Here is a 27,702-nt window from a genome sequence, read left to right as displayed (position 1 = left end):
CAGCATCAGAGGAGCAGGAAGGCTGACGTTTCGGGCCTAGACCCTTCGAAATGTCAGCCTTCCTGCTCCTCTGCTGCTTGCCCTGCTGTGTTCATCCAGCTCTACACGTTGTTATCTCCGTTCCTACAATCAATTATGCATGTATTTGAATTGTATGTTCACAGTTGTAATATAGACCAATTGGAATGTACTAATAAGAATGATGCAAGGATATTTAAGTCGCCAATGAGGCTGTTAGCAAGCTTTAATCCTCAAAACCCTTTTTCATGCATTTGTGCATTGTTCAATATTGTGCTTTGCGCAGCTAAAACAAATAGATATAGATTAGATTCCAATTTTAAATGCCTATCAATTTTTCACTCCATTGCCTTCAATAGAGAGTAATTTTTTTCTTTATTCATTCATGGGATGAGGGCATCGCTGGCTAGGCAGCATTTATTGCCCATCCCTAACTGGCAGTTAAGAGTCAACCACATTGCTGTGGATCTGGAATCACATGTAGGCCAGACCAGGTAAGGATGGCAGTTTCCTTCCTTAAAGGACATTAGTGAACCAGATATGTTTTTCCGACAATCGACAATGGATTCATGGTTACCAATAGAATCCTGTTTCCAGATTTTAAAAAAACATTAAATGTGGTGTCAAGAGGGCTAGAAAACAAGAGGAGAGGTATACTCCTTGGGCTGTATAAGGCTCTGGTCAGACTGCATTTGGAATATTGTGAGAAGTTTTGGACCCATATCTGAGGAAAGATATGCTCCCATTGGAGGGGGTCTGGAGGAGGTTTATAACAATGATCCTGGGGATGAAGGGCTTGTCATATGAGGAGTGGTTGAGGACTCTGGGCCTGTACTCAATGGAGTTTAGTAGGTTGAAGGGTACCTCCATTGAAACTTACAGAATACTGAAAGGCCTGGATAGAGTTGCCTTGGAGAAGATGCTTCCACTAGTCAGAGAGACTAGGTCCTGAGGGTTATAGCCTCAGAGTGAAGGGATGACCCTTTAGAACTGAGATGAGGAGGAATTCCTTCAGCCAGAGCGTGGTGAATCTGTGGAACTCATTGGCACAGAAAGTTGTGGAGGCCAAGTCTTTGAGTGTATTTAAGACTGAGAGAGATGGGTTCTTGATTGGTAAGGGAATCAAAGGTTACGGGGAGAAGGCATGAGAATGGGATTGAGAAACATATCAGCCATGATTGAATGGCAGAGTAGACTCAGTGGCTGAATGGGCTAATTCTCCTATATCTTATGATCTCATGGTCAAATGGGGACACAACCCAAATTTGCTCATATTCTGCTGAATGGATTAGATTAAAAGGAGCTCTAATGAAGCCCTGTGCTCAACCCCCTTGGCAACTTCACCACTCTGTGCAAATGTAATTGAGGCTATTTCAACATTATTTGATAGGACTTATCACCAGTTCCCAGATACACATCCATTAACCCTGAGGCAGAATTGTAATCACTACAAACTGGAAATGAAATTAGAAAGCTCAATGCAAGTGAGACTTTGCCTGCTGTTGTGGAGAATGCAATGAAGCAGTATCTCTGAAAAATTGATGTCTTAAATGTATTCCTTACATTCATAATATTATTTTTCTGGGTGATAGATTGTGTCACTACATGATTCAAACATAATGGGAAATGATAGCTGTAGTTTTGGATTTTTCCATGATTTCACCTGGTGTGGTAGTAATTGTGGACAACCCATGTTAATACTGTGGTGCCCTGGAGGAATGGTCCATGGGAGACGTGGTTACTCATTATTTGTTTCTTATCTCTTTAGTGCAAATTGATCTAATAACTGTATAGGCTAAATCCAACAAGAAGATATTCTGTTACTTGGAGATCAGTCAGGTTTTGTATCTCAGACTAAAGTAAAGTTCACATCCTAATGTAATAGAGCTGAAACACAGACAGAAATTTAGAAATATTTTCAAATTGACACCACGACTAATTGGTAAAAGTTCAGCCAATAAAAAAATAGAATGTTGACATTTGCAGATAGCATTTTGGAGACATTTCTGTTTTTTTGAGCCAGATATCAAAGGCTCTATTATTTCATGTTACAGTTAATCCCCCAGTTAACAGTTTAGTGCCCCTTTGTAACCAGTTGGTTGCCATGAAACACGAGTGGCGCTGCTCCTTCGTCAGGTGAAGTGACTTCAATGTTGTGATTTCAAACAAACCTGTTGGACTATAAACTGGTGTCATGTGACTTCTGACCTTGTCTACCCCAGTCCAAAAGCCTCACCTTCACATCATAGCCCTCACAAGGCCAATGACTGTGAGCTAAATTCTTGAACCTCTGCAGCCCGTGTTGGGTAGATACTTACACACGTGCTGTTAGGAATTACAGGATGTTGACATAGTAACACTGAATAAATAGAGACAAATGCAAGTCTGGAGAGTGTGTGGAACAAGAAACACTTTGACCTGTTAAAAAGATAGTATATTTTGGGTTATACACAATGTAGTGGGAACTTTTTCTTTAAATTATTGCATCTGTTTGTTTCTAGAGTTTATTATAGCTAAGTTTCAGAAGCCCTCAAGTATTTTTGTAATGCATTATATGCATGGATAAATAGTTTTGTCAAGTGAAGTGACTTCAGGCTCGTGATTTCGAACAACCAATTGGATTACAGTCTGGTGTCGTGTGACTTCTGACTTGTGAAGTTCAGTTAAGAATGGGCACTAAATGCTGGTCTAGCCTGCAATGCTCACCTCTTAGAAACAAATTTTTAAAAAATTGATTCCATAAAAGTAACACGTTCAGGCTTTTCCTGTATGTTCAAGAGCTGAGGGTGCCTCCATTTTTCTTAAAGGGGAACAGTGACTTTTTACAGCACAAATAATGATGTCAAGAGAAAAATCTAATATGTTGTACAGCTATCTTAGGTTATGTGACAATTAGAACATAGTAAACATATGCTGTACTTTGATAAAATTCTCTGAGATATTCGATTGGTTTCATTGAACAACAGGTGATCTCCTAGATGTTCTCAATGTTCTGATTATTAATAGCCCTTAAAATAGAGGAAAATGAAATTCTCCAGAAAAAGACTAATACATACACAATGTTTCTTTCTTTTTTGGTAACTTTAGACTAGCTGCAAGGCATCCAAAGTAATCTGTATCCTCATGTACCTGTGTCACCGCCATTTATTCCAGAAATTAGACTATAGAAAGAAGTAACTTGTATTTCCATTATGGAGTCATGTTCCAAACTTCTTCACAGCAGGTAAAGTTACACAGAAACAGACAATTTACCACACAGAAGGAAGCCACTTGACCCCTTGTGGTTGCCCTGAACAAAAGAAAAGTCCTCCAGCTGATTCCCACTTCACAATTGTTGATCTGTAGCCTTGGGGCTAAGCACATCAAGTGCATATTCAAAAGCTTCCTCCATACAAGAGAGCCTCTGACTTGACCATCCTTTCAAGCAGTGATTTCCAGATACTCACTGCCTGAAACACAAATCTCCTTAACTCCCCTCTAATTTTTCATTCTGACCTGTGATCATTGATATTGATTTCGCTGCAAAAGGAAATTGGTTCCTCCATAAGTTTGTGTAGATCCCTAATAACTTTGTTCTTCTTAATTAAATCCTCGCCATTCTTCAGCCTTTTCTGTTCCATGGAAAAACAGCCCTGACCCATCTCGTCTTCACTCATAGCTGAAATTCTCCATATCTGGCAGCATTCTTGTCACTATCTTCTGTAACCCTGCTCTAGTGCATTTTAGGTCCACTGCTTGTTGTCTTGGCAGATCCAGCAACCAATTTGCGCACATCAAGGTCCCACAAATAGAACCTGGAATAAATAAATAGTCTGTATTGGTGGAGCTTGATGAGGGAGGATAAGACATCCAAGATCTCCTTCAAGTTGTGCCACGTAATCTTTTGCCTTCACCTGAACAAACAGAGAAGTGTACCTATGCCTGACAAAAGTTAGTTATTTCAGATGATCTATCACCAAGCTTATGTACTATGGTGGTGATGGTTGCTAAAGTTGTTTTCCTTTAGTTGCTTGCCTGTGCAACTTTTCATTTTCGAGGAAGCAGATGTTTTCCTATATATATTTTTCAATAAAAGTGATGTGATTTGGAATCCTAAATTTGCGCAGGGACATACAATGAGTGATAAGTAAAACACAAGTGGATGCAGCAGAGGAAGTAATGTTTTTAAACGGAGGATGTGAAATGGAAACAGTGGAACACTTGTTTCACTTTTCCCTCTCCTCATGCAGAGTGAGGGAAACATGAGGCCAATTCTCACTTCTCATTTATTTAAAAAAAATTCAAAAGATAGGCGAATATGCCAGTAATTTATGCAAAAGTGCAATAGGTGCTAATGATTCTTCTGCAGATTACTTTTTGTAAAAACCGTGGGGTTCTCTGTCATTCTGTAAACCGTAATTAAAATGGTTTGCACTTCAGTTAGTTTCTCCTAAGCACACACTTCGGTGAATAATAAATCAATATTTTGGTTGTATGGAAGGAAGGGCCAGATCAAGCTGTGCATGTTTCAGATAATGGATAAAACAGACAAGGGCAAAGCAATGTCACATTACACTGCGACCGAGAATGCCAATGAAGCAACAACAGGAAAGCACATCGTTCACTGGTCAGGACTTTGGCAAGTTGAATGCTGCCATGATAAACTGAACAATATAATGTAGTGTTTAAAAGCTTTGAAGAGGAAGTGATTGCATTTTTAACTATGCAAAGCACTTGGACTGTGTATGAGGTGCATCTCACTGGAAATGCTTTTGAAATTTTATTTAATTCTGTTGGCATTGTATTACATCTTTAGACATTGGTTAAATTAGGAAAGAGGACAATGCAAATTTTATTGTTTTCATTGCCATTATATTTACAAGTATCTAAAATTGAAATCTGACTTGTAGCTACTCTAGAAATGCAGTGATTATTATGTAGAGAAGTATTCTCTTTATTATGACCACTCATTTCCAATAATACAACTGTAAAATTCTTATTCTTGGCACTTATTTTTATTTACTTCAACATCGTGTTCTAGGTATGTTTTCTATTTTTGTAATATGAGCACACTCAATGCAGCAAAGATTCCAGGACCAAGGGGAGTGGGTCAGGTCCTTTTTGTATCTTTTAGACATGGGTAGTGCTACCTCTTTTTCATCCATTTTCCCCTGCCACCCACTCTTGCCCATTTTGTCCCGGACTTGCTCCTTTGCTTAAGCTTCGTAACGTATTTAATCACAGTTGGGTTATTACGAAACTTGAGGGTGCCCTCACATTGATGTTGCAGCTTTCAGGCACGCAGACAAAAGACTTGCATCTGTGGGTTAGCAGAGGCTGTTGAGTCAAAGGTCAACCTTGAAGTCAATTAATTAACAAATTTTCCAAACAAACCGTCATAGTACAGAGAACACATTTGAACATCAGGCAAAGGTCACCATGCCCTGCATAAGTGGCTATTAACAGTGGATGATGGTTTTTGGACCTTCCTGCTGGCCTTGTAAGAACATATATTAGCATTCAACTGCAGTGATTTCCTACCTTTTATAACATTTAACAAAGACGTCAAAAAATAATAACCTATGGAATATACAAAGGAGAAAAATGTCTAAAAAAAAATAGAGCAAGAAATGGAAAGTTGGAATAATTAGCTTTGGTATAGTAGATCAATGGGAACAGAATAGATAGCTCTGGTGAGGAGCTAGTGTAGTCGTGGGAGACCAAATACCCACCTCCCATAAAGAGATTTCTCTGATAATATAATTCGTAAATGAGAAGGGATTTACACAACATGTGATGCATTAAGTCAGTCAAGGAAACCAAGCGTGCAAAATGAGATAACAAGGTGTAGAGCTGGATGAACACAGCAGGCCAAGCAGCATCATAGGAGCAGGAAGGCTGACGTTTCGGGCCTAGACCCTTCATCAGAAATGGGGGAGGGGAAGGGGGTTCTGAAATAAATAGGGAGAGAGGGGGAGGCGGATAGAAGATGGATAGAGGAGAAGATAGGTGGAGAGGAAACAAACAGGTCAAAGAGGCGGGCATGGAGCCAGTAAAGGTGAGTTAGGTGGGGAGGCAGGGAGGGGATAGGTCAGTCCAGGGAGTGGGATGAGGTTAGTCGGTAGGAAATGGAGGTGCAGCTTGAGGTGGGAGGAGGGGATAGGTGGGAGGAAGGACAGGTTAGGGAGGCGGGGATAAGCTGGGCTGGTTTTGGGATGCGGTAGGGGGAGGGGACATTTTGAAGCTTGTGAAATCCACATTGATACCATTGGGCTGCAGGGTTCCCAAGTGGAATAGGAGTTGCTGTTCCTGCAGCCTTCGGGTGGCATCGTTGTGGCACTGCAGGAGGCCCAGGATAGACATGTCGTCTGAGCAATGGGAGGGGAAGTTGACATGGTTCGCTACTGGGAGGTGCAGTTGTTTATTGCGAACCGAGCGTAGGTGTTCTGTAAAGCGGTTCCCAAGCCTCCGCTTGGTTTCCCCGATGTAGAGGAGGCCACAACGGGAACAGCGGATACAGTATACCGCATTAGCAGATGTGCAGGTGAACATCTGCTTGATGTGGAAAGTCTTCTTGGGGCCTGGGATGGGGGTGAGGGAGGAGGTATGGGGGGCAAGTGTAGCACTTCCTGCGGTTGCAGGGAAAAGTGCCGGGTGTGGTGGGGCTGGAGGGGAGTGTGGAGCGGACAAGGGAGACACGGAGAGAGTGGTCCCTCCGGAAAGCAGATAAGGGTGGGGAGGGAAAGATGTCTTTGGTGGTGGGGTCGGATTGCAGATGGCGGAAGTGTCGGAGGATGATGCGTTGGATCCGGAGGTTGGTGGGGTGGTACTTCTTCTCTTTCAATTCCTCCCACTTCCTACAGACAAAGGAGGTAGCCATGGATACCGGCATGGGCCCAAGCTATGCCTGCCTCTTTGTAGGTTACGTGGAACAATCCCTCTTCCGTACCTACACTGGCCCTAAACCCCACCTCTTCCTCCGTTACATTGATGACTATATCGGCGCCACCTCGTGCTCCCACGAGGAGCTCGAACAGTTCATCCACTTCACCAACACCTTCCACCCAACCTTAAGTTCACCTGGACCATCTCTAACACCTCTCTCACCTTCCTGGACCTCTCTGTCTCCATCTCGGGCAACCACCTAGAAACCAATATCCATTTCAAGCCCACCGACTCCCACAGCTACCGAGATACACCTCCTCCCACCCACCTTCCTGCAAAAATGCCATCCCCTATTCCCAATTCCTTCGTCTCTGCCGCATCTGCTCCCAGGATGAAGCATTCCACTCCCGTACATCTTAGATGTCCTCGTCCTCGTTTCTCAAGGACCGCAACTTCGCTCCCCCCCCCCCGCACCCCTCAGTGATCGAGAGCGCCCTCGACTGTGTCTCCCGCATCTCATCCCTCACACCCTGTCCCCGCAATAACAGCCAAAAAAGAATCCCCCTCGTCCTCACGTACCACCCCACCAACCTCCGGATCCAACGCATCATCCTCCGACACTTCCGCCATCTGCAATCCGACCCCACCAAAGACATTTTTCCCTCCCCACCCTTATCTGCTTTCTGGAGAGACCACTCTCTCTCCGTGACTCCCTTGTCCATTCCACACTCCCCTCCAGCTCCACCACACCCGGCACTTTTCCCTGCAACCGCAGGAAGTGCTACACCTGCCCCCACACCTCCTCCCTCACCCCCATCCCAGGCCCCAAGAAGACTTTCCACATCAAGCAGATGTTCACCTGCACATCTGCTAATGCGGTACACTGCATCCGCTGTACCCATTGTGGCCTCCTGTACATTGGGGAAACCAAGCGGAGGCTTGGGAACCGCTTTGCGGAACACCTACGCTTGGTTCGCAATAAACAACTGCACCTTCCAGTCGCGAACCATTTCAACTTCCCCTCCCATTGCTCAGACGACATGTCTATCCTGGGCCTCCTGCAGTGCCACAACGATGCCACCCGAAGGTTGCAGGAACAGCAACTCCTATTCCGCTTGGGAACCCTGCAGCCCAATGGTATCAATGTGGATTTCACAAGCTTCAAAATCTCCCCTCCCCCTACCGCATCCCAAAACCAGCCCAGCTCATCCCCGCCTCCCTAACCTGTCCTTCCTCCCGCCTATCCCCTCCTCCCACCTCAAGCCGCACCTCCATTTCCTACCTACTAACCTCATCCCGCCCCCTTGACCTGTCCGTCCTCCCTGGACTGACCTATCTCCTCCCTACCTCCCCACCTACACTCACCTTTACTGGCTCCATCCCCGCCTCTTCGACCTGTCTGTTTCCTCTCCACCTGTCTTCTCCTCTATCCATCTTCTATCCGCCTCCCCCTCTCTCCCTATTTATTTCAGAACCCCCTACCCCTCCCCCATTTCTGATGAAGGGTCTCGGCCTGAAACGTCAGCCTTTCTGCTCCTATGATGCTGCTTGGCCTGCTGTGTTCATCCAGCTCTACACCTTGTTATCTCAGATTTCCCAGCATCTGCAGTTCCTACTATCTCTCGTGCAAAATGATACATTTTGTAGGTTCATTCTGGAAACCCATGTTCTTAGCTGAAGTTAATCATCTGCTGTGTGATGTTTAACTGGTCTGCCTCTCGGGAACCTGCTCCTAGAATATTCTAAAAATAACATGTCAGTTTAAGAAATGAATGAGATGAGCGGAGTGCATCATAAAATGCAATTAACAATCTGAATTTTCTTCGCCGTACGATGAAATACAATCTGGAGAGGCAACTGAAAAACTAGATGCCACACTACATGGAAATCTTACTGCAGCACTACATTTTAGAAATCTAACAGCGAATCAGTTTTACAGTTGGTTTTATCTTCAGATCTATCCTAGGATTAAAATGCTTTATCGGAAAATGTGCCCTGTACTGGTGCAAATTAAATTTCTTTTGAAGCAGAATCAGAGTACAGATAGCCATCTTGATGTATTTTCGGCAATGGCTGATTGAATTGCCTGGTTTTGACAATTCATGCTTGGTTCAGCAAAATAGGAAACTTGATGCAATGCAATTGATCCATGTTTGGACTGACAGTAATTCTCTTTTCCAATTCTTATCTGGTTAAGAGCAACAGATATTTCTATACTTTCTATACTTTTAAATACCTATAAGAGGTAATTTCTCTGGCTCAAAGCATTAAATAAGTCTTTTTTGTCCACTTTACATCTGGTTCAGTGATAACTGATTCAAATAATTCTGTTTAAATTTGCTGCAGGGTTAAACACAATAATATGCAACTGAGCTCTGAATAAGTAACAATGCCAAACATTCCTTTCAGTGCATGTGAACACACATAGGGTGTCGTGTTCTCTGCAGATATTCGTATCCCCGTGCAACATGATGAATTTTCGATTTTAAAATTATTAACAATTAATTTGAACAAGAAACATTTTGAGGTGGATTATGCTAAGTTACTGGCGATATATTCTTGCATTAAATGTTCAGTGACCTTGGCAATAACATTGAAATAAGGAGGGGCAGAAAAAATGGAGACAGAATTGAAATGAAATTGTAAATGGGGACTCCGAAACTTCCAAGGCCGTTCTTTGGTAGGATATAAATTCTGGTACAGTGCTCTTTTGATCTGAGACCAGGGCTCAAAGCTGAAATTCCACAGATGGGGTTACTTGCATAGTGGGGATGGATCCCAAACACCTACAAGTGCTCCAACCCCTTCACTGTCTAAGTAGAACAAAGTTCTGTTGAGGACTAAGAAACAGATTCAGATAACTTGATGCATATAGACATGCAGAATTTGAGAAAATGCAATGTGACCAGCTTGACAAGTACTAATATTTCTGAAATTGCAAAAACAATCAGTGAACTGATATAAATTAACACTATATAAAGCTATTTTTTTGCTATAGATTATTGTATCCTCCCTCCCCTTATCTTGGAATCAGACATCTGTACCTTGAGTATCAACAAGGGAGAGATTTCCATGTTTCATGTGGGTCCCGTTCCCTTATGTCTTTTGGCACATGTTACCTTGTTTTTGGCCTTCTGTATTTTCCACCCACTTAGCTTTCAGCATTCATGCTGTGTGCTGATCACTTTTGGTTTTATTGACAACGTCAGCTTGTTTTACTTTATTAACCTGTTGACTATCATTATTTCTCCATGTATGGCAGTTTTGTAGCTTCACAGGATGGAATTTTCTGCTCATTTGAGCAATAGCAAGAATGTTGGGGAAGTATGGCGAAAATGGAAAAATCAAATTCTCAACATCCCCTTTCGATTGAAATAATGAGTTCCAAGTCTCGCCAATAAGCAGTGATCGCCGTATTTGCATTTACATCTCACTGTTTGCTAAGTTGTCTCCATCATATGCAGCTCCCAATTCTCATCTCCTTCCCTGAGAAATAGATGGTGCCAGTTCCTAAAAGTCAGAGAGGCAACTTGGCAGTAGGAGCTTACCACTTGTTTCTCTCGACTTTAACTCTGCTTTCACCATAACGTGCCTAAATACTCCATAGCTACTGACCTCTTCTATCCTTCAAACAAGCTAGCCAGCATCAAACCACCAGCCTCACCATACCATCACACATAGCCCCAGTCCAACTCTCACACCATGTCATACCTTCAGGTCTTCACTTTGGAGCTGAGGGACACCCATGATTTACATGCTTCTGTAAGATTAATTTGTGTACTATGCCACACTTGAAATTCATGTATCCCAACTGTGTGCATTTTATGGATCTTAGCTTCATTTCTTAGTGCGCAGTCATTTTGCACTTGTTTGGAGACTGCCAGCCTTGCGTTGCTTTTTAGTGTATAGGAAAAGGTTTCTGCTTGTCATGATGGGGAGCACTGAACAGTCAAGGGGGTGATGTGTTGCTTTGTGTCAATGTCATACCTACAACATGTGTCAGCAGCTTACCAGGCAAATACGTGGCATGTGTTTCAACCAAGTGGCCATGTGTGAAAGTCAAAAGGGGCTAGTCCCTCGTTGGGTCCAAGTGTTCAGTCTGGAGGCACCACCACATACAGTCAAGGGACTTGTCGGATTTCAGTCCAGGGTGTTGGCCACAGTTAGTCATGTAGGTCTGGTGCAACCAGTCCAGGGGTTACAGGTTTGCCATTCGGGTTACTGTGGAGGCATCAGTTGGGGGTTGGGGAGTTGGGGCTAACTTTTTTCCTTCAACGAGACAAAGGGAGGGGTGGAGTATGATCATGTGGATGCAAGAGAAATTAGTACTGCTGGTGAGGTATCTCCTGTTGAGTGAGTAGAAAGCACAGAGAGCAGGAAGGGTAAGTAGTTTGGGAGGAAGCTGTGTGTGAGAATTGTTGAGTAGACATGCTGCCCACTGTAATGAGAGTTGGAGTTTGTGAGGCTTGGAGAGATCGGCATGGTGCAGTGGCAGAGTTCTGATCAGGGTGGTGGTAAGGAAACAGAGAGAAGATAGTGGCATTTATGCTTGCAGTGTGCAGAAGAACATTAATCTTATTCCTGCACCCCAGTGCATTGCGTTTCACTCAGGATGCCATACTGACCTGGGCTGTTGTCTTTTTTTTTTAATATTCATTCACAAGATGAGGGTGTTGTTGGCTAGGTAGCATTTATTGCCCATCAAGGCTGACTGAGACCAGTGGTGTGGCCTCTTTTGGTGGACAATGGATACAGCACTGCCCACCAACCCATCCACCGCACCTCCCAGGTGCCTGTCAACAATAGCTGGATGTCAGCTTCCCTTTCTGGGCCACATCCTCATTAGTAATGACTTCACACCAGAGTATGAAGGGCAGTGCCACGCTTGTAGCATCTGAGGTGATGAACATCTAGGGTTTAAGTATGGTGCCAGCTGCAAGAACAATGCAAAGTCCTGGCAGAGGTGAGCATATCCACTTCTGCTGGACACACAATTCAAAGAAGCAAGTTACATAACTAATGAACTGTGGAGAAGATTGCCTGAGAGAAGTCACCATGAACCAGGGTGAACTGCCCGGCCTGAAACTCGCCAAAGAAAACCCTTTGCAAAAAATGACAAAATTCAGCCCATGCTAATTATGAAAGCTGTCAGATTGTTGTGAAAAAACAACAAATTCACTGAGGTCTTGGGAGAGAATGTCCGATCTTGTTCAGTCTGTACACCAGTCACAGACTATCATGGTAGCTGTGTATAAATAGTAAATACTATCTTGGCACTGCCACCCTCACCCAGAAACAAATAAAAGAAGTCTTTATTTCAGTTTTTTGTTTCAATCATTCTGTCATTTTAGATTTGTAGGTTAGATTTGAACTCGTTTCTGAAATAAAAAGCAGGCTTTGACAATAAGGTCCCAGCTATAGTGATTTACATGCAAAGTAGTTCAATTTGAACAATTTCTTGAACTTGTATTGTCTCCATACTAAATTCCCCGATGGTTTGAAAGACTGTGCAAAGAATCGACTATGCATTCAATACAAAATAATTTACCTAATATGTGATACCATTTAGGTATTTCTGTCTGGTTGCTGATACACGATTTATTTCTGAGGAAGGGTCACCGGACCCGAAACGTTAACTCTGTTTTTTCCTTCACAGATGCTGCCAGACCTGCTGGGCTTTTCTAGCAACTTTGTTTTTGTTTAGGATTTATTTTTGCCTACCTCTCTCTAGCCATTCGGTGTTGAAGATGCAAATACATACTGAATTCTAACAGTTGATAGCCTGCTTCACTCATGTTTTCTTCTTCTCTATAGTGGCTCACCCTCAGGACCCTCACAAGCCCACAGAAAAGCCAGTCATCCACTGTTTCAAATGTGGAGACCCATGTAAAGGACAAGTACTACGTGTCCAATCAAGACATTTCCACCTCAAATGCTTCACTTGCAAAGGTAGGAGTGTCAAGAGTAATTTTTGACTTTTGAATTTTTCTATTTCTGTTTAACTCCAAAGTTTCAAGATAAACAAGACCTGTTGTAAACAGTACCTCGTGTGTTCACAGTTTGATAATTTATTTTCTTAGTAAAACTTGACATACTTGTTAGACATGCCTTTAACATAGCACCCTGTGCCTTCGTAACTTGGGTGAAACATTTGTTGGATATCATCTTAGAGGACTGCTTTGATGAAAGGACGACACAGTTAATGAAGGGGTGACACCTTGAACCAATGTTTGAACCTTGGTTTTAACGGGCAGGTTCAGTCCTAGTTGCTGACTGTTATAGATCCTGTATGAAAATCATTTCAATGAGGCTGTCACAATTTGCTCAAACAGGGAGACCTCATATCATAACCAGCAGTCAGCGAGGTGACTGCCACTTCTCAGTTATATGGACTGTAAAACATTGGCTTGTATTAGTGTTTGCTGTTGCTGAATTTTATCTTAGCAGAAGTTTGAAAATAGAAATAAGGGGCAGAGGCATGAAATCTGCTTGATGTTCATTTTAGAAGAACTATTCATCCGTTCCACAGTCTCATTCCAGGAATTTTGAAGGAGCTCTGGGAATCATAGGTAAAGGAATGTTAATTGTGCCAAGGACGCAGTCAGATTTTCCACTCTGCACATGGTGCCTTTAATATTTATTTACCCTTGACCCTAAGAGTCCTTTCTAACATCCTGTTATGGTATCAAAACTAAATTGATGAAGATAGCTCCTTGCTAAACTACTATGTTGTCTTGCTGATTCTGCAAAGCAGGAAGATTATGACTGGGCACCTTGCCAGCACAGTTTTAAAAGCTCGTGCCAAATTTTATTGTTCAACAAATTCTGGATTTTGTGTCTTGGATCTCTTCATAATGAGGATGATGTTGCAGTAGGACCCTGCACTGGTTAGTTCTCCAATTCTCAAGGGCATGAGCTGCACAGCAGAAGGTGGGTCACAGAGTTTGTGATGTAGACTTGATAGGAAGGTCAGAGGCCTCAGGTGTACTTTAGGGGCGGTGGGTTGGAAGCTTGCAAACTTTAGCGATATCTTGGGAGTTGGGGTACATGTTCGTGTGGGCCAGGAGGTCAGGGCTGGGACAAAGGAGTGTGGTGTTTTGAGTGGTTTGATGTCAGAGTTGGGAGTGGAGTGGGAGTTGGGTGATCAGGCAATTGTGCAGATATGAATATATTAAATATTCATTTTATCATATTTAATGTTAATTTTCTGCGACTGGCAATGGCTATCTGAGGGCAAACCAAAGTTACAGTGGGACCGGAAGTGTGTGTTAAGTTCTGTATTTACACATACAAATGGATGAACAGCTGCTTCAGATGGAGGTAAATGATGCCTTTGTTTGGCCTTTGGTGTGATTCTTGGCAGATGTACAAGAGCATCAATGCTGTTTTGGATCCTGAATAGCACATTTGGCACCCGAAGAATGGGTGCTACTGATCACAATTTCAAGCTCTTGATGCTTTAAAATCAAATCTTCTTGGTGCAACAGACACATGCAGGTTGAGAGCTATAGTGCTTTTTTTATTTTTGGTGCTTTTGTCATGTCATTAATGTACGCGGGCTCCATATATCCACATCAGCTGAAGGTGTGGTTTGTCCTGGATGACATGCAGGATTGCTTTGGAAATAAAGGAGAGTGAACACAAGTATTCGGGCGTAGCCTAATGGAGGAGGACCAGAGGAGGAGGAATGTCCTGTCCCCAAAGTGTGGAAGGCAAAGATGGGATGGTGGGGAAGTGTCCATCTTACAGCTCCAATCTGTCCTTCCCATCCCTCTGGTTCTCCTTCTGTTCATTGTGCAGAGTACCACCTTTCTCCTGGTGACTTCTATAAGCTGCCACGTAGCAATTAATCATTTTGGATGACTTTCCAGAATTAATGTTAAACAGTTTTAGAGAAGTCTTGCAATGAGACACCCGGTGGGTTTCAAAGGTCCTTCCCAAATGTCCACGAGCAAATGAACAGTGAAATCTCAGCATAGTTTCAAAGCAATGTGCAGCAAACTTCTTTAATCCTGTTTAGTTGCTCACTGATAAACTGGATCACTAATTAAAGTAATAGTCACTGAAGTGCAATCCAGCCTGCTTCTTGAGCACTAGTTGTCACTGAGACCTTTAATGAACCTTCAGGCATCTGGTCTTTGTGCTGCAATCTTTTGCCAAAGAGTGCAAACAGTGATAGAGGTTTGGAACTCTCTCTTGCACAGTCATCAATTGATACTAGACCAATTGTTAATTCCAGATCTGAAATCGACTTCTTTTTTTGTTAATCAATAGCATTAAATTATATGAAGCTAAAGGAAATGGAGCTAGATCACAGGTCAACCATGATATCATTGAATATCATAACAGTGTGAAAGGGCGAAATGACCTAATCCTATTCCTAAATTTCTGGTGAAAATTGGCCCTGTACATTCAAATTAAAACAGATGTAACACTAACGACTGGCACCATTGGTTAATGAACAAGCTCAGGTTTCATTCTTCGTAGGAAAGATGACTAAGGACCTGCCTTCAAGTTTGAGTGCACTTTGAGAATTAAAATAAATAACAATGAAGAATGGCTAAACTATTGAAAGGTTGGATCTTTTATTCACAGTATTATCAATTACATAAAGAGAAGCCAAATTTCAATATTCTGAACACAAAACAGATCTCCATCTTATTTCATTCTTCTAGTATCTGGAGAGATTTTCTGGTAATTGTTTTGTAAATTGTAAATTTGCCTGTCATAAAGGGCAGCACCGTGGCTCACTGGTTAACGTTGCTGCCTCACAGCACCTGGGACCAGGGTTTGATTCCAGCCTTGGGCGACTGTCTGTGTAGAGTTTGCATATTCTCCCTGTCTGTGTTGGATCCCACTAGGTGCTCCAGTTTTCTCCTGCAGTCCAAAGATGTACAGGTTTGGCATGTTAAATCGTCCTTAGGGTCCAGGGATGTGTAGGCTAGATGGGTCAGCCATGGTAAATGCAGAGTTATGGGGATAGGGTGGCGGATTAGGTCTGTGTGGGATGCTGTTTAGAGGGACGGTGCAGACTTGGCAGGCTGAATGGCCTTTTTCCACACTGTAGGGATTCTATGATAAAGCAAATTGGAAGCCACTAGTTAACTAGAAGGAAATAGTGCATTGTTAATTGCTCACTGTATTGCTAGATGGGTTATGTAGCATTTTACCAACAATTGAGAGAAACCTCTACAAGGAAATTTTAAGGGACATTTATACCATGATTTATGCTATTTTACCCTTGCATAAAAATCAGATCATTAATTAGAAAAGACAGGGAAAAAAAACAGGTTTTAAAAACAAAGTTGTAAATCTTGGCAATGATACAGTAGCTCATTAGCTTTATATCTGCAGAAAATAAGTCTTTTCAGTGACAAATCTTTGAGCTTAGATGACTGGTTCCTGATGTAAAGGAGTAGTCAAGTGAAAGATGAATTGTTGGAATTCCAAAAGAAACCAAGACATGAATATTTGACTGCCTGTGGATTGTTATGGATACAATTACAAAGGCAATGGAAATATCACACCGATGGCACAACATCTCAAAGAAAAATTTGTAGAAACATAGGAACAAGAGTATGCCGTTCAACTCCTCAAGCATGTTACATCAATCAATTAATCTGAACCTCCACTACATGTGCCAATCTTATCGTATTCTTTCATAAAAGCCGAAAGAACAGCGGATGCTGTAAATCAGGAACAAAAACAAAGATGCTGGAAAAGCCCAGCAGGTCTGGCAGCGTCTGTGAAGAAAAAAAATCAGATTTAATGTTTCAGGTCCAGTGACCCTTCCTCAGAACTAGCTCTGCGGAAGGATCACTGGACCTGAAACATTAAATCTGATTTTTTTTCTTCAGATGCTGCCCAACCTGCTGGGCTTTTCCAGCATCTTTGTTTTTGTTTATCGTATTCTTTGATGGTTTCTTGCCTACAGGAATCTATCCCAACCTCTGCCATGAGAGTAGCAAGACTTTCTGGGGAGATTCTAGATTTCTCCAACCCTTTGTGTGAAAACAGCATTTTTTTTCCCCTCCTAAAAATGGCTTACACTAATTTTACTATTATGTCTCCCTGGCTTTCTGCCAGAGGAAATAGTTTTTCCATGTCTGCCCAAGCGAAATATCTTAACATCTTAAACACCTTAACCAGACCATCTCTTGAAATAACTTCACAGAGGCTAGTAACCCATCACCAAGTCACCCTTGACTTACATGTGACCAGTCCTTGACTCTAATACTGCCCCATTTGGATTCGGCTATCAGTTTCAGTATCTGTGACATTCCCTTTATCTGTCGGCAAGGCCTCCCTGATTGGACCAGATTAACAGTCTGGTCCTGGAACTCATATTCTACGATGTCCAGCTGGCTGACCTCATTACAGTCACAACACCTCTTATTCTTCTGTTTTTTAAGGGAATACAAAGCAGGCCCTAGAATTAATATGAATCTGTGCAATAACCACTTTGAGGGCAATACTTCCTCCGTATGTTTTGTTATCCAGAATGCAGTAATTAAGACAGACATCTAGCTAACTTTAGAGCTACCCACACCACTAGGCAGAGCATTGATGTGGAAACTGGTGGCTGAAGTAAACTGAACAAAGAAAATACAAAGGTCCACCTACAAGCTAGCAGCTGATTAGAGCATAAAGCATTTAACAAGATAAGGGAAGGACTGTGCAAATTCAAACCAACAAATAACATCATCAAGCTAAGCCATTTGTTTAACAGCTATCTGTCATAAACATCTTTGCTTTACAAAATTGTTAGTAGAATTTCATTTATTATTCTTTTAGAATTCTTAAGTGCTTTGTTATTATGCCTAAAGTCCCTCTTCTATGCTATATGCTGACACAGAAATAATTACCTGTCTAAACTTATCTGCAAAGAAGTCCAACTAAAAGCATGAAAGCTCTGATAAATAGTCTTATGGGTAGAAATTCTTCTCGATACATGCCATGAAATCTGAATCAGATCCACTGGGCATTGAGCTTCATAATTTTACGTGTGAGATGCCGGCACCTGAAATGCTATACAGGATGTTCACGTATTATGGGTGTTGAATTGAGGGTAAACCTAAGAACAAGGTTAGAGTGGTTTATAATAGGGTTCCGGGCAATTGTGCTGCATATGAGATTGGCAGAGCACCTCTTGTTCTCTTTGATATTATGGCAAAGTTTTAAAATTATATATTGTTGCATTGCAAACACATTTTGCAGTGAGACATCTCAATGTGCTTCGCAATGCACTTTTAACTTAACTGTACAGTCTAGTATTGTGCTGTGACTAATGCAACAGCTAATTTATTCACAGCAAACTCCTGCAAAAAAGCAATGTGATAATGACCATAATCTGCTCTTTTTGTAATGCTAATTGAGGGATAAATATTGGCCAGCACACTAGGGATAATTCCCTTGCTCCTCTTCAAAACCCACCTGTAACTTTCGCATCCTCTGACTTGCTAGACAGAGTGTCGATTTAACACCTTAACCCAAAGACAACATCTCTGACTGTACAAGGATAGTATTGCACTGGTGTGTTAGTTTTGATTTTTTTTTATGCTTGAGCCTTGGAATGGAACTTGATCCAGAATCTAGGCAACTTAAAGTAAGTATTATCAGCTGAGCCCCAGTTGATACAAGATTCTTCAACAAGCATTAAGCCCCTAAGTAACATAAACTGCTTTAGACAGTTGCTCAAGACAACTAGGTCAAACGACCAATAAATTTAAGAGTAGGTTGAATGGCCCATTGATAAACTGGCTGGAGTAGTTGAAAAATTGATACAATGCATAACAATTTATTCCACTTATAATCTAAAATAATTGACATCAGAAAGCAACAAGGGGAAAAGACTTTTGTCTTTTAAATCGTGTGACTTACGATTGTGAGGCAATATTAAAATGCCAAGTGTTGCCAGGCTAGAAGAAACTTTACTCGTATTTTCAGTTAGACAAAGTGCTTGCATTTCCTGTGTAGTTCCAGCAGTGACCTTAACTGCAGCATTTGTGTCTTATTTGGTTTTCCACTCCACTGCAGGACAGGACATTGCAGTCTTTTGACTTAATGATGCATAATGTTCAACTTAGCAGAATGATCTGAGCATTTGATTCCTTTCTGTACATTTTTTGTAGTTAAATTATAGACCAGTGATATGTGGATTCTAGTACTATGCGCACAGCCATCACCAAGATCATAAATCAGTAACTCTGACCAAATTAACTGCCAGCCAAAGGATTTTGCTAAAAGGATTGAAATCTTAATAAAGCAAGCAAAATGTATGTGTAAGAAACCAACATTGGTTTTGTACCAAAGTGAATGCATTTTTGTGACCATTTCAAATCCCCAGCAAATTTTTATTCCTAGTGTTTCACAGATGCAGAACTTGCTGCCCTGGAATTTCTGCATGATTTACGCCTGCAAAACCACTTACTCTCGACAAAATCGAATGATACAATGTAGCACAAATGCTGACACAATTCTAAGTGTGGGTGAACTTGCACACAATTCTTTTAAGCTTGATCATCCAAGTCTTTGCCCAGTCTTGTCCCTGTGCCCAAAACTGACCGTGCTCCAAGGTCAGCATTGTGCGTTTACACTGACTGTGTTGGTTAGGGATTGGGTTAAGGATTCATAACATTGTCCCTGAATTCTCAGCAACACAGTATCCTGACCAACAATGTAGTTGGTTAGAGACAAAAAAAACTGCAGATGCTGGAACCCAAGGTAGACAAAGGAGGCTGGAGGAACAGAGCCAGCCAGGCAGCATATGGAGGAAAGGAGAAGTCAATGTTTCGGGTATTGTCCTGAAGAAGGGTAATGTAGTTAATCTTGAATGTGAGATTTTGAGTATATTTTTCATGCCTCCTTGTATAATTTATACTCAAGTATAATTAGATACCTATGGGGCAATTTTAATAAATAACCATTAAAAACTTATTTAAAAGGCTTGTTTTAAAATTATATTTTGTATGGTATTACTTGAACACCAAACCCATTTGAAGTTTAAATTCATTGGAACATAAAATTAGCATCTGAACTTGAAAGACATCTAGACTCAGAAAATTAAAGCCAAACCAGCAGTCAGTTGAAAGCCACAGGTCTGCCCTTTAAACTGGAACAAAGTGATGAAATAAGCGAAGAGAACGTTTACAATTCTAGCAGTCATAGATACCACAGGGACTAAGTCTTGCAAATGATGTGGATTATGGTAGATTGCACGAAAATGCATGGTACAGATGAGTGTCAGATGTTGTTTTACTGTTAGATATTGACCACCAAAGTGGATAACTCTTTTGTAATATCCTGCTTCAGCATGTTGTTGCAAGAGTGATGCCACATAAAAGTTTCATCTTGTGTTGTAACTGCCTGCAGCAAGACAGTCAGGACCATGAGTGTATATATATAGTATGATGAAGCCTACAGTTAACATGAGATTGCATTACAGTGAAATTTAATTTACATGAATAATACAAGGGTGCTAGGCTGCATATTATTTTCTCCCCATTTAAAGTAAATCATGATCTTATGAGAAAAAATGACATTAAAATAGAAATGTTCATAAAATGGGAGAAAGACAACATTGCCAACAAATTTCACTTTAACGAAAACGAGCTTAGTCTTTTTTGCAAAAACACATTTTGAGTTGGGTTAAGAATTTCTCCATTTTTCTTAATTTCTGATAATTTTAAATGTTTTGTTGTGACCAATCTTTATGGATTTAATTACAAGTATTTTCTTTTGACATCAGTGTATCTGTCCCTCTGTGACATGAGTGTTATCGTGGAGGAGGTGCTGTTGTCTATTTTCACTGCTTGTGGTCTATGGGTGAGGAGGTTGAGGAAGTTGAGAATCCAGTTGCAGAGGGCAGAGCCGAGATCTGGGTTTCAGAGTTTTGAGATCAGTCTGGAGGGGATAATGGTGTTGAAGGCGGAGCAGGAGTTTGACGTAGGTGTCCTTATTGTCCAGATGTTCCGGGGATGCGTGCATAGTAGTTCACTCAAAGTCAAGAGGGTTAAATTTGAATAAGGATCATTATGAAAACATGAGACACAAATTGGCTAAGCTGAATTGTGAAAATACGGTAAAAGTCATGACTATACAAAGGCAATGGACAGCCTTTAAAGAAATGTTACATGGCTTACAGCAACTCTACTGCAAGATGCAAACATTCAAAATGAGGTTAAAAAAGTAACTGTGGCTGACCAAGGAAGCTCAGGATTGGATAAGATTAAAAGAAAAATAATAAACTTGCCAGAATTGTAATAAATCAATGGATTTTGAAGATTTTAGAATATAGTAAGGAGAATCAAGAAGCTAATAGGAAAGGAAGAATAGAATATGAATGCAAATAGCAAAAAAAAAGGACTGTTAAAAATTCCAATAGGTATGTAAAAAGGAAACATTTGACCAAGATGAATGTGGGACCATTACAGAAAGAGTCAGGAGAATTTATAATGGGCAATAGAAAATGTGAGGTAAATAACTACTTTGTTTGTTTTCGCGGAGGAAGATACAAGAATTTTTCCAGAATTAGAGATCTAAGTGAGTAGGAAGAATAAGGAGTTGAAGAAATTAGAAAGGTTGAACTTGAGAAATTGATGGGGCTGAAACTTGAAAAGTGTAGATGTGCAAATGGACCTGGAGGTCCTTGTCAAGAAGTCACTGAAGGAGGTGCAGCAATTTATGCAGAAAGTGAATGGAATGTTAGCCTTTATTGCAAGAGGATTTGCGTACAGGAATAGTGAAGGCTTACTTCAGTGGTGTCGAAGCCTAGTTAGACCTGGAGTACTGTGTGCAGTTTTGGTCTGTTTACCTAAGGGAAGATATTGTTGAGATAGAGGGAATGCAACTAAAGGATAACCAGATTTGTTCCTGGGATGGCAGCACTGTCCAATGAAGATTGGGCAAACTGGGCCTGTATTCTCTCGTGTTTTAAAGAATAAGAAGTGATCTCATTGACCCCTACGAAATACTTAAAGGGATAGTTAGTGCAGATACAGGTTAGATGTTTCTCCTGGTTGGGGAGTCTAGAACCAAGGGGCACGATTTAAAAGATAAAGGAAATGTCAATTAGGACCAAGAGGAAGCGAAATCTTTTCACACAGATGGTTATGATTCTTAGGAATTCTCCATCCAAGAGGGATGTGGAAGCTCGACCTTTGAGTATCTGTAGAGGTTGATAGATTTCTGATTATCAATGACATAAAGGGGTATGTGGATAATCTGAGTAAAATACATTGAAATATTCGATCAGCCCTAATCATGTTAAATGGCAGATCAAGCCTAATGGTCTGAATGACTGTCTCCTGTTCCTGTGTTTCTATAGCTACAACGTCTTTCACCGCTCCAGCAAGATACCATTTACCCCTTTAAGAAATTTTCACTTACTCCTTGTGATATCAAAACAGCTCAGATATAAGCAATAACTTTTGCCTTTCTAATGTCATCTGTAACCCAAGAACAAATATTGCCACTCCTTGCTCATCACAAGTCATCTTGAAACTAACAAGGTTAGTTTACCACAGCAAGACATAAAAAGATTCTGATGATTTTCCTGGTTGGCTGTTAAACAATTCAGTCACATTTCTATACAATATATAGAATCCTGTGTGCTTACATTAACTTGTAATGTTATTATGATTTTCTAGCTGAAGGTTGATGTCCTTGAAATAATTTCACTGATCTACTTACAGTCTTCCCCTTGTACATTTAGGGGAGATTAGCCTCTGATTTGAATCTAATTAGTTTACTGATGAAAGGAAGGAACTGTAGCAATGGAACAGGCTCCACCTGAACTGATCTGGGATCTGTCCTAGCTGAAAAGCTAAATGGTGTATCACAAGGACTTTAATCAAATAAATGGGGGAGAATGCTCAAGGAAGTCAATACAGTTTTAATATCAACTATAATGACAGGGTTTAAAAAAAGAGAGATCACAAAGTGTAGAGCTGGATGAACACAGCAGGCCAAGCAGCATCAGAGGAGCAGGAAAGCTGACGTTTCGGGTCTGGACCCTTCTTCAGAAGACCCTTTAAGAAACTTAAAATGCAAATGAGCTAAGCACCTGGAAGTTGTCACAGGACAGAAGCTGTCTGCTCTGTCGCAGTCAAAGCATGAAGATTACCTGGAGATTACTCTGTACTAGCATAGGTGCCAATTATCCCAGCAGAGATCTCCAAGTAAACGGAAACCTGTGTTACACTTCGACAGCAGAACAAATTCCACAGATAATGGGAACTTCAGAAGGGTCTCGACCTGAATCGTCAGCTTTCCTGCTTCTCTGACACTGCTTGGCCTGCTGTGTTCATCCAGCTCTACACCTTGTTATCTCAGATTCTCCAGCATCAGTAGTTCCTACTATCTCAAACAGGGTTAAAAAGAAGTCAGGAATCCGACTTCATAAATGGCAGTTCATGGCAAAACTATAAGAAGTGTATTGATTAAACCAGAAGAGAGAAATAATAAACAGGATCAATAAAGCATCAGTGCTAAGGGACAGGTTACAGTGTATGGCTGAATTAAGAGTTCTTTATACGAATGTACAGTGTAAGGAATACACTGGGAGACAATGATATAGCCATTGCTGAGATATGGCTGCAGGATAGTCGGGACTGGGAAGTAAATACACCAAGTTATAAGGTTTACGGGATGGACAGGGAACATGGTGGAAGAGGTGGAGCACCCTTACTGATTAGAAGCAAAATTACTTAAATGGTGAGGGAAGATCTAATGAGGAGAAAGCATTCAATGGAGACTGTATGGGTGGAACTGAGGAACAGTAAAGATCTAAAACTGTAACATGTATTGTGTACAGAACCCCTGGTAGCCACTCTGAAGTGCTAGACTGTGTAAATGCAGAAATTAGATGAGTGTGCAGCAAAGCCAGAATAACATGAATAGCAGCTTTTATTTTTAGCAGAGATTGGGAAGGACAGGCAGGCACCGGTCAGAAAGATAGTGAATTTCTGGGGTGTCTGGGATAGTTTCCTACAGCAATCTGTCCTGGATGCAACAAGGGGACAAGCAATATTGGATTTAATAATGAGTACTGAGCTGGATTTATAAACTGGGAAAATCTGCTACAGGGTAAAACCACTGAAGAACGTTGGAGAATGTTTAAAGAAACATTTACCACAATACAAAACCAATTACACCACAGAGAGAAAATCTTCACTTCATGAGAAAAAACAGCCATGGACAACTAAAGAGATAAGGGACAATATACACTGAAAGAAATGCTTTTCAAAAATGCACAACCAGCATGGATCCTGCCAATGGGAAAGTTATAAAGACTAGCAAAGGGGCATAAAGCAGCTCACGAGCTACTAAAAGGGATTATGAAAAGAAACTTGCCAGGGACGTCAAAATTAATAAGAAGAAATATTATAGTTTACATGAAGGGGAAGCAGATGATCAGCAGATGGTCGGGACCCTTTTTTAGGGGAAACCCTTTTCTGCTCCTCTGATGCTGCGTGGCCTGCTGTGTTCCTCCAGCTCCACACTGTGTTATCTATGGTGGGGCAATTGTTGAAGTTTATAATCAAGGATGGATTAACCTTGAACATTTTCATTTAATTAGGGAGAGTTAGAATGGATTCATGTCAAAGGTAGCTAGGTCATACCTGACAAGCCTCATTGAAATTTTTTGAAGAGATGACTAAGGTAGTGGACATGGGAATGTCTACAGATGTTTATATGGATTTCCAGAATGCATTTGTTAAGGTTCCATATAAGAGACTGCTAACTAAGGTAGAAGCCCATGGAATTAAGGGCAAATTACTGACATGGTTGGGAAATTGGTTGAGTGACAGGTGACAGAGTTGGGATAATAGGTACTCAAATTGGCAGGACGTGGCAAATGGTGTCCCACAGGGATCTGTGTTAGGACCTCCATTATTGACATTATGTATCAAAATTTGCTGATGACGCAAATTTAGGCTGCATTAATGTCTGTACAGATAATAGCATGACATTACAAAGAGATATTCATAGACTAAGTGAGTGGGCAAAACTCAAAACATTAACTCTGCTTTCTTCCCGCCGATACTGCCAGACCTGTCAAGTTTCACCAGAAATTTCTGTTTTTGTGTCACTAACCCTTTACATTCATCAATCTCAGATCATTCTCCCAGTGTCCTGGAGGACCGTCTTGATGTGAATGGGGCCACACTTTTTAGTGTGAAATTAACCTGAATTTCATTTTCATATTTATTTTGAGAAGTAAGGTCTTTAACATATCATGTTTAAAGGCAATGTTTGGAAAAGTGTACAAATCCACCTGGCAGCTAATGGAATTTTTACGTAAATTTGTGTCCGTGAATCCAAAGCCGTTTACACCTTAGGAGAGGTTGTTTCATTCTTTGTGTTTCTGTGTGTTCTTAGAGCAATCTAAAACTCGATTCACTAACCTGTTTATATCCTAATATTATCCTTTGAATCAACTATTTATCCTCTTTTTCCAGTTTTTCCTGAAAACCTGCCTGAAGCTTTCCCAATGACAGTGTATTCCATTTTACACATGATTATTAAATGGTGCATTCCCAATGACAACACCATTACCATTTAGTACTCTCTCCTACAATATGTGTTGTTTTCCCTTTAGGTTAGTGTTTCTTGCGAATTCTCCTGATAAACACAGGATAAAAAGCTTTGGCAAAATTTGTCTCAACAGCAGTTACATGATTTGTTTTTATTACGTGACTTAGAACAAAGCTCTTTACCATTAATTTGGAAGAGTTTATCTCAGTAATCAAGTTGAGTAATTATTTCTTTCATATTTCATTGTGTCAAACTTATGTAAAGTATCCATTTGACAATTACTTAGACCTAAGCTTCCTCGCAAATGGCCTCCTGAATGAAGTTCTTGACACTTTGACACCAAAATGCAAGATAGTGTAAGGTTCTGCACACTGATCAGCAGTTTGACAGGCTATGACCATAAAGCCATAAGGCTCTTTCTAATATCAGTCAATAGTGTATAGAGCAGAATGGTTTCATGGGCCCTCACAACCCAAACTGGATGGAAGCCAACAGTTAGAGGCCTGAACTGTCCTGAATGGGGCTTGAACAATGCGCTTTTTAACTTGTCACTGGGGATGTGATCACTCGCATGGCTGTCACCATGATCAGAAATAAATTGACGCATAAAGATCAATGATCGACAATAAGAGGTGGAGAGGTTGTTGATTGGTTTATCACTGGATTGAATGAATTAACACTAATCACTGCCTTGTTATATTGGCTGTGGATCTGTTTTGAATTATGCACCGGCGAATCAAATAGAAGTAGAAGTGATCATTTGAAAAACTGATGTCTTTCAAAGAGCATGCGAAATATCTGATAAATACAGTGACGGCAATTGGGTCTCTGTTTAAAGAAATGCCGCGTATTTGGCTTCTTCATCTATATCACACAGCACAGATTAAAAGGACATGATGTCCTTGTGAATCCATACAAGGTAAGAAAGAATAAAGGGCATTATTGATCTCTGGCTAGTTTGAAAGTTTCTTCCATCTCTGCTGAACATCTGTGGATAAAGAAATGAATTGGACTAAATCGCAACTCTTAGTGCAAGGAGATATCAGCATCATTCTAGTATTTCAACTCAAAGCCTGAAACTTTTAATTGCTTTTCAAAGTATTAATTTTAAAAATGGAAAATTTGGATGAAGGGGGTTCCTCTAAGTAAGATCATAATTCATAACTTCAGCAGCTCTGTTTCTTGATTGCCCACCTTTAGGAAATCACATGCTTGGGAGATATAAAGCAATATTTATTCTTGTACATGTAAACTTTGCAAAGTGAGCTGTTGACCTTGCCTCTTTTCCTGGAGGACTGCATTTCTGTATCAAAAGAATGCTGAGCACAGCCAGTGTTCAGCTTATATGTATTTGCAAAATAAACTCTTCAAGAGATACTTATGACATGGATAAATTATTTATCTGTGCTTAGGAAAATGTTTGCCATTGCTTCCGTTGTCGATATTGTAAATATTGGGACATGACTAACAATCGTCTGAGAAAGGAACAATGTATCAAGTTGTTCCAGCTTTACATTGCATCATTTGTAATGTGAGTTGAGGTTTTACTTTATCTCCCGTTCAAGGCTGAATCATAAGCCAAATATTTACAAGGAGCAAGTGTGTTTTTTGTTGGTGTGGTGAGGGATCCTTTTAATCCCAGGCTTGCATTAGTCCAACTGGAGGTAATGTCTGGACCTGATTGTCATCTTTAAGTTCTGTTGCTCAGCCAGATTGAAGGCCGGTTCCTGGCTCAATGGGAAGGCCTGTGATAGCTGGCAACAATAAGGGACTGTTTGGAATAATTCCTGGCAATTAGTACAATGAGGGGATTGAAGGGAAGGGGAAGTCAGCAAAGTTCATGGGGTAGAAGTGGTTTTCGGAGGAACTATGCAAGGTCTAAATTTGGTGGAAGTCAGAGAAGGCACTAGGTCAGCTGGCAGATGTTGGAGGGTACGATCTGCTGTTTTCGACAGCAAAGAGAAGCCATGAGTGATATGGGATGGAGAAGCACTGCTCGTCCACAAAGAATACAGGAAATCACTTAATTGCTTGATCCCTCATTTCCCATCTTCATTTCCATGCTGGGTTTCCCAAAGTCAGACTTAAATTTAAATAAGACCCCTACCTGCATATGGGGTATTTAAATGGTAAATATTATGATGAAGTCTTCTGCAGATGCTGGAAAATCTGGGACAACAAAGTGCAGAGCTGGATGAACACAGCAGGCCAAGTAGCATCGTAGGAGCAGGAAGGCTGACGTTTCGGGCCTAGACCCTTCATCAGAAAATTTTCTGAAGAAGG

The 27,702-nt window shown here is 41.0% G+C and overlaps 1 protein-coding gene across 1 annotated transcript in view; it reads left to right on the top strand.

Annotated features, from left to right (window-relative positions):
• Nucleotides 1-27,702, top strand: part of LOC109928131 (actin-binding LIM protein 1) — a 233,631-nt gene that overhangs the window by 6,473 nt on the left and 199,456 nt on the right. The window contains exon 2 of the mRNA XM_048609205.1: nucleotides 12,697-12,831. Within this exon, the coding sequence (XP_048465162.1) occupies nucleotides 12,697-12,831 (135 nt within the window). The remainder of the gene's footprint in view (nucleotides 1-12,696; nucleotides 12,832-27,702) is intronic.

The sequence above is a fragment of the Rhincodon typus genome, chromosome 20, assembly GCF_021869965.1.
Source record: "Rhincodon typus isolate 14 chromosome 20, sRhiTyp1.1, whole genome shotgun sequence".
NCBI classification, from domain to species: domain Eukaryota; kingdom Metazoa; phylum Chordata; class Chondrichthyes; order Orectolobiformes; family Rhincodontidae; genus Rhincodon; species Rhincodon typus.
This window is presented reverse-complemented; position numbering and strand designations above follow the sequence as displayed.